The sequence below is a fragment of the Cannabis sativa genome, chromosome 9, assembly GCF_029168945.1.
Source record: "Cannabis sativa cultivar Pink pepper isolate KNU-18-1 chromosome 9, ASM2916894v1, whole genome shotgun sequence".
NCBI lineage: Eukaryota > Viridiplantae > Streptophyta > Magnoliopsida > Rosales > Cannabaceae > Cannabis > Cannabis sativa.
In genome coordinates this window covers 56,005,421-56,013,659 of record NC_083609.1, presented here as the reverse complement: position 1 = coordinate 56,013,659, position 8,239 = coordinate 56,005,421, and the positions used below count along the sequence as shown (strand labels likewise).

Below are 8,239 nucleotides of genomic sequence, written 5' to 3'. Positions count from 1 at the left end.
AAACCCTCCAGGTTGCATTGCCGCGATATGTACAATCATGCCGAGTTCTGCCTCACTGTTCCTCCAGCTTTGCTTTTCCTTTACCTACACAAGGTAGCAAACTGATGAGTCAACAGACTCAGTAAGATATGCAAGAAATATATAAAAGTACTGCAATGCCGGCTTTATGATTAAGCCGTCCTGAGCTCACTAACCAAGCTCACCAAATGGTTAAGAACGTTCTTAAGGGAAGTACGACTACTGTACCAAATGCACTAAAGTACCAACTCTGTACTTGTGTTGGTAGAGCCCTAATTGTACTCCCGGAAATTACTAAGTGTTGTACCACGAACACGACGTACCCTGGGTACTCGTGTTGGTAACACCGTAACCACATTAACATACAATACTGTACTAACACTCTAATAATCATTTTATATTCGTGCTAGTAGTATAACAATCAAAACAAGCATATACATTCATATATATATTCTTACGCTATCTTACCTCGTTCCGTGCTCAAGTGTGCCGGTCAGCCTGAGTGGAAACGCAGCTCGACGTTTTACAGGGCCCTAAACCATAATGTTCAAAATTCGATGAGAGACTCGCTAAAACACTTATCGGGGATTAAAATAGAAACTAAACTTAACCCTATCGATAAAAAAGATGCCAACACCCTAAATCACTTGAAAACGGGGAAAACTAGGGCTCGGGAAAAAGTCCCAACCGGCAAACCGGTTGCCAACCGGAAGTCCGGTTCCTGGCACCAACCGGTCGACCGGTTGCAACAGGGCCCCAGGAACCGGAATTCCAGTTCTGAGCTGGGAACCCAAAAATTCCACCCCTTTTCCTCAAATCAAAACCAAATCTTCTAAAAACTTACAGAATACCTGCATACACTATTCCAAACCAAACCCAACCAACAAAACTCAACAAATCAAACAAAATCCCAATTCACCATTAGAGCTCCAACTTGAACTCACAACCTTAAATTCAATTCAAACATTAAAATACTCACCTAGCTTAGCTTATAATTAGGATAACAATCTCTATTTAACACCAGAAACTAACCTAAACAATTTCCAAATCAAACAGCCACCAATTTCCCCAAATTCAAACCAAAACCTAACTTAACTACAACAAACTTCAAGTAAGAGATAGAGAGAATGATTACCTTGAACAAAGCTTCAATTACTACTAGAATCCCTTGATTCAACACAAATTCTCAACCCCCAGCTGCTGCCCAAGAGAATCGAAAGAGAGAGAGAGAGAGAGAGAAAAAGCTATTTTCCTTTTGTTTTTCCTTCAAACTTAAGCAACCTCTCTTTTTTGCTTCTTCTTTTTTTTTTTTAAATTTGCTTAGTAATAATCCATTCCCAGCCAAGACTTAACCAATAAAGTCAAAAGAAAAGTCTTACTAAAAGACCTCCTTGCCCCTCCATTAATAAAAAATAATTAAACAACTCAAGGGTAATTTAGTCATTTACCAAACCCCTAAAATACCAACACCGCTAAAGCTTAACAATGATACCCCGAAAAATATTCTAAACCATATAATACAATTCTCTAAAGGCCCAACGCCGCTTTCCACCGCTTCCGAACACAAACACAATAATTGAGAAATTTACATAAATAGCATAATAAATATATACGAACTCAAATAAATTCCCATAATTGTATTATTATTAATAATAATAAAACCTCATACATAAACCCTAATTATTTAATAATTCAAGGTATTAATCATATGCGGTCTTTACAATTATCCCCCCGTTAAAAGGATTTCGCCCCCGAAATCTACTTGAACAACTCAGGATGCTGAGCCCTCATATCAGATTCCAATTCCCAAGTGGCTTCTTCCACTTTACTGTTCCCCCAGAGTACTTTAACCAACGATATGGTTTTAGTTCGAAGGACCTTTTCCTTTCTATCCAGGATTTGCACTGGTTGTTCATCATATGATAAGTCAGGTTGCAATTCCAATGCTTCGTAACTCAAAATGTGCATTGGATCAGATACATACTTCCTTAGCATGGAAACATGAAATACGTTATGCACCGCTGACAAGGAAGGAGGTAAGGCTAACCGATAAGCAACTTGCCCAACTTTCTCCAGAATTTCAAAAGGTCCAATAAACCTAGGACTCAATTTACCTTTCTTTCCAAAACGTCTGATTCCCTTCATCGGGGATACTCGTAAAAAGACATGATCACCAGGTTGGAATGTAACATCCCGTCGCTTGGGATCTGCATAACTTTTCTGCCTGCTTTGAGAAGCAAGCATTCGAGCTTTGATCTTGTCTATTGCTTCATTTGTCTTCTGGACTAATTCAGGGCCCAAGTATTTCCGTTCTCCTGTTTCGTCCCAATGAATTGGGGAACGACACTTTCTTCCATAGAGCAGCTCATAGGGAGCCATTCCTATGGTACTTTGATAGCTATTATTATAGGAGAATTCAATCAGAGGCAAATACTTACTCCATGACCCTCCAAAATCCATGACACAAGCTCGTAACAGGTCTTCAAGTATTTGGATGGTTCTTTCAGATTGCCCATCTGTTTGAGGATGAAAGGCTGTGCTGAATTTCAAATTAGTTCCCATAGCCTTTTGCAAACTCACCCAAAAATTTGAGGTAAATTTAGGATCCCTATCTGAAACGATTGACTTCGGTACCCCATGAAGACGGACAATTTCTTTCACATATAAGTCAGCATACTGATCCACTGTATAGGTTACCTTAACAGGTAAGAAATGTGCTGACTTTGTAAAACGATCCACCACGACCCAAACTGAGTCGTACATTCCTGTGGTTCTAGGCAAGCCAACCACAAAGTCCATTGCAATGTCTTCCCACTTCCATTCTGGAAGTGTTAATGGCTGAGGTAACCCCGCCGGTCGTTGATGCTCAGCTTTGATTTGCTGACAGGTTAAACATTTAGTAACATAGTCCACTACATCCCTCTTCATCCCATACCACCAGAAATAGGGCTTCAAGTCTTGATACATTTTGGTGGTTCCTGGATGTAATGAGTAAGGGGTAGTATGAGCTTCCTCTAAAATTTCCTTTTTAAGCTCACTGATATCAGGGACACACACCCGTGCTTTAAACAACAACATCCCATTGTCAGAAATGGAGAAGTCCTTAGCTTTGCCTGCTAAGACATCTTCTCGAATTTTAACCAATTCAGAATCTTCTAACTGGGCCATTCTGATTCTTTCCAACAAATCTGACTGAAGTGTCAGATTAAATAATTTCTCAGTCACCAACTCAATGTTTGCTCTAGTCATTTCCGAGGCTAGCTGAGAGGAAATCATGACCATGTTGGATATCTGATCAGGTCCTTTTCTGCTTAAGGCATCAGCCACAACATTTGCCTTTCCAGGATGATACAAGATTTCACAGTCATAGTCTTTTACCAATTCTAACCACCTTCTCTGTCTCATGTTCAAATCCTTCTGAGTGAAGAAATACTTGAGACTCTTGTGGTCAGTATAAATCTCACACCTTTCACCATACAAGTAACACCGTAACCACATTAACATACAATACTGTACTAACACTCTAATAATCATTTTATATTCGTGCTAGTAGTATAACAATCAAAACAAGCATATACATTCATATATATATTCTTACGCTATCTTACCTCGTTCCGTGCTCAAGTGTGCCGGTCAGCCTGAGTGGAAACGCAGCTCAACGTTTTACAGGGCCCTAAACCATAATGTTCAAAATTCGATGAGAGACTCGTTAAAACACTTATCGGGGATTAAAATAGAAACTAAACTTAACCCTATCGATAAAAAAGATGCCAACACCCTAAATCACTTGAAAACGGGGAAAATTAGGGCTCGGGAAAAAGTCCCAACCGGCAAACCGGTTGCCAACCGGAAGTCCGGTTCCTGGCACCAACCGGTCGACCGGTTGCAACAGGGCCCCAGGAACCGGAATTCCGGTTCTGAGCTGGGAACCCAAAAATTCCACCCCTTTTCCTCAAATCAAAACCAAATCTTCTAAAAACTTACAGAATACCTGCATACACTATTCCAAACCAAACCCAACCAACAAAACTCAACAAATCAAACAAAATCCCAATTCACCATTAGAGCTCCAACTTGAACTCACAACCTTAAATTCAATTCAAACATTAAAATACTCACCTAGCTTAGCTTATAATTAGGATAACAATCTCTATTTAACACCAGAAACTAACCTAAACAATTCCCAAATCAAACAGCCACCAATTTCCCCAAATTCACACCAAAACCTAACTTAACTACAACAAACTTCAAGTAAGAGATAGAGAGAATGATTACCTTGAACAAAGCTTCAATTACTACTAGAATCCCTTGATTCAACACAAATTCTCAACCCCCAGCTGCTGCCCAAGAGAATCGAAAGAGAGAGAGAGAGAAAAAGCTATTTTCCTTTTGTTTTTCCTTCAAACTTAAGCAACCTCTCTTTTTTGCTTCTTCTTTTTTTTTTTTAAATTTGCTTAGTAATAATCCATTCCCAGCCAAGACTTAACCAATAAAGTCAAAAGAAAAGTCTTACTAAAAGACCTCCTTGCCCCTCCATTAATAAAAAATAATTAAACAACTCAAGGGTAATTTAGTCATTTACCAAACCCCTAAAATACCAACACCGCTAAAGCTTAACAATGATACCCCGAAAAATATTCTAAACCATATAATACAATTCTCTAAAGGCCCAACGCCGCTTTCCACCGCTTCCGAACACAAACACAATAATTGAGAAATTTACATAAATAGCATAATAAATATATACGAACTCAAATAAATTCCCATAATTGTATTATTATTAATAATAATAAAATCCCATACATAAACCCTAATTATTTAATAATTCAAGGTATTAATCATATGCGGTCTTTACAGTTCTGTACTATTATTATAAACTTATAATATATATAAAATTTATTAGTATGATAATGTTTTATAAAAAAATAATATAATAATATTTATCTTAATAGTAATAATAATAATATAATTAATATTAATAGTTATTCTATTATTTTTTAGCAACTAAGTAACGTTTACTTCACATTTTTGGCCTCCAATTGGACTTTTAAGATCGTCGAACCTGAAAATATTTTTATTTCACAAATAACTCATATTATATCCACATATTTCAAATAAATCTCAGTAATTAATAAGTTACGCTTATTTATTCATTTATCGGATTTTCAGGGTTGTCGAACCTAAACATATTTTAATTTCACATATAGCTCATATTACATTCACACATGCTATATAAATCTCCGTAATTGATAAAATTACGCTTATTTACTCACTTATAGAAAATTTAAATTTTATATTGAAATAGATTATAGGATCATAATCTCACTTATTACTTGATCAACGCATAATATAAATATAAATCCTAATTATTGACCATTAGACTTATCGGGATATTACATGGTGGGTACAAGGATAATTTTTCATTAATGAATGTTAAACGGGACACGGATGGGGATATTACTCTCCGCCCTAACGAATCTCGTTTGATTTTTATTTATTTTGTGATAGTATTTTTAGTTATTATATATGAATTTTTTAGGGATATTGGCGATAAAACTACCTAAACTATATGATTAGTGACACTTAACCACATAAACTAATTTTTTGGTAGTAAAGTCCTCCAAACCTCACTTTTGTTAGCTATTTATCCCTGTTAAGTACCACAGTGGACATGCCACAATGTACACAAGTGTACACGTGGTAAATTTTTAGTAGAGGATATTGGCGTCAAAACTACTTGAACTTTATGATTTGTGACACTTAGCCACATAAACTGATTTTACCCTCCAAACCTCACTTTGTGTTAGCTATTTACCTCTTCCGTTCAAAAGACTATGTTAAGTGCTCTACTACTGGAACCATCAGATCTTCCCTTCCCCCATTCCTTCTTCTTTTTTTGCGATGAACCCACCAGACCACGAAGAACCTAGGGACGAACCAATAAACTCCTTTGACTGCAGTAGTATCGACGAAGAGTTGCGTGAGAGGGAGAATCAGATTTGATGATGAGGTTGAGAAATTAAAACTTCAAAGAAGGGTTCGGTCTCGAGACTTAGAGGGAGACTGAAGAATTGTGTTTGTAAGGTCGAGAAGTTGGTTTTGTGGTTCGTTTGTGTTGAAGGTGGTCGGAGGTGACTTGTTGGAGTTGTGCGAGAAGGAGAACGGAAGAGAGAGGGAGTCCGGTTGGAAATCAGGGTTACAGGGAGAAAAATGTAAAAGAAAAAGAAGAAGAGGAAAAAAGAAAAAAAAAGGACAAAAAATATTTATAATTATTTTTCATAATTTTTAAATTACTTTTTAAAATATTTAATCTAAAATTATGTGGACTATTAAAAATTTGCTACGTGTATACTTGTGTACATTGTGGCATGTCCACCATGGCACTTAACAGAGTCTTTTAAACAGAAATGATAAATAGCTAACAGAAGTGAGGCTTTTTACAACTAAAAAATCAATTTATGTAGTTAAATGTCACTAATCATAGAGTTCAGGTAGTTTTGCCGCCAATATTTTTCACTAAAAATTTGTCAGGTGTACACTGTGGCATGTCCACCGTGGTACTTAACATAATATTTTAAACGAAAGGGGTAAATAGCTAACATAAGTGAGGTTTGGAGGATTTTACCATTAAAAAATCAATTTATATGATTAAGTGGTACTAATTAGAGTTTAAGTAATTTTGCCGTCAACTTTTTTTATATAACATATTAATTTTTCTTTGGTCAATCTCTCATCCTTTACATTTTTAACTAATATATTTCTATTATTTTTATGTAATTTTTTTATTTATCTTTTTTGTTTTTTTAAAATAAACGAATCTCCGCAAAAATTACTCATCCCATTGAAATATTCCCCACTTTACTCTCAATAAAAAAATGCAAGAAGCAGAGTTAAAAATTAAAATAAATAATAGAGGTAGAGACAGGGGAGCACTACACGCCCTGTTTCTATCCCTACTAGAGGGGTAATACTATTAACTAGCTAAGCTTCTAACTACAAAGTAAATGTGTGAATATCATTGTCACAAGCACAACCTATAAATTAGGAATTTACAAAAACAAATAGTGAATATTTTAATAACCAAAAAAAAAATAGTAAATATTTTTGTCATTCCTTAAGTAATGGGGTCCCATATGTTAGATATGGTCTCAACCTTTTATGGTTTTCCAAATTGTGGGTGTTGACCTATGAACAAAACGACGCATAGAGGACTTACCTATATGCATATTATTATTAGCTAGCTAGCAATGCATTGAGCTAACAACCATAAACATTTTATAATGTTTACACTTAAGACTAATGATTGGACTTTAATTAAAACATCTCATCAACTACATATAAATTAAATATCCATATCTAATTATCTATATCCCTATATATTGATTCTTGTGACCACATCTATTAACTTAAACAAATTTCAATAATCTAATCAATAAACTATTAACTCAAAAAGTTTCCTTAATTACACAAAATTTCTACTTTATTTCTTCACAATTTCTTTCATCTTTTATATATTGAACTAATTCTACTCAATTCTTAGTTTATATGTATAACAAAATTACATGATACAATAATTTTGTTTTTGGAAATCAAATCTTTAAACAAAAAATTATATATAAAATGCATGTGTAATATTACTATTGGCATAATTTAATATTTTGGATGTCATATATATTAATTTAATAAACAATATAAAAAATTAATTTATCGTTAGGTGATGTACTTATGTATGATTTAGATTGTGTCATATATAAAACCAAGCTATTAGTATTAATTTCTATAGTAATAATGGAAGCTTATATTAGATTTTTATTTATTTATTGAGGAAAAAAGATAGACTTAATATATATTGTAGTGCTTGACACAATAGTCATATATTTTTCACCAAAAAGTAAATCCTTAATTGTCAATTATGGGAGTTGATATAGATATATAGACTATTTCATTTCTATTCCTTTCAAAAAAATATTAATTGTATGGAATGGGACTATGGAGGAGGGGAATGCTTTAGGTTGTAGTGGTGTATATTCAATTGATTTGATCTCCCCCAAAAAGTTAAACATGTTATGTTACTGGGCCACTTTAATATATCTTATTCAAATAATTTTTAAAAAGTAACCATCCAATATACATATATAATAATAATAATAATAACAATAATAATAATAATAATAAGAATAATTTTCAAATAGCTAATTATTAACATTATTACCTTAATGGT

General features: G+C 34.3%; 1 protein-coding gene across 1 annotated transcript; it reads right to left on the bottom strand.

Moving 5' to 3' along the window:
- Positions 1 to 1,776: 1,776 nt before the first annotated feature.
- Positions 1,777 to 3,186, bottom strand: LOC133031517 (uncharacterized). The gene is made up of 3 exons (XM_061105036.1): positions 3,076 to 3,186; positions 2,453 to 2,583; positions 1,777 to 2,242 (listed from the first exon to the last, which is right to left on the bottom strand). The coding sequence occupies exons 1-3, from the start codon at positions 3,184 to 3,186 to the stop codon at positions 1,777 to 1,779; spliced, it is 708 nt and encodes a 235-aa protein (XP_060961019.1).
- Between the last annotated feature and the right edge of the window lie 5,053 nt (positions 3,187 to 8,239).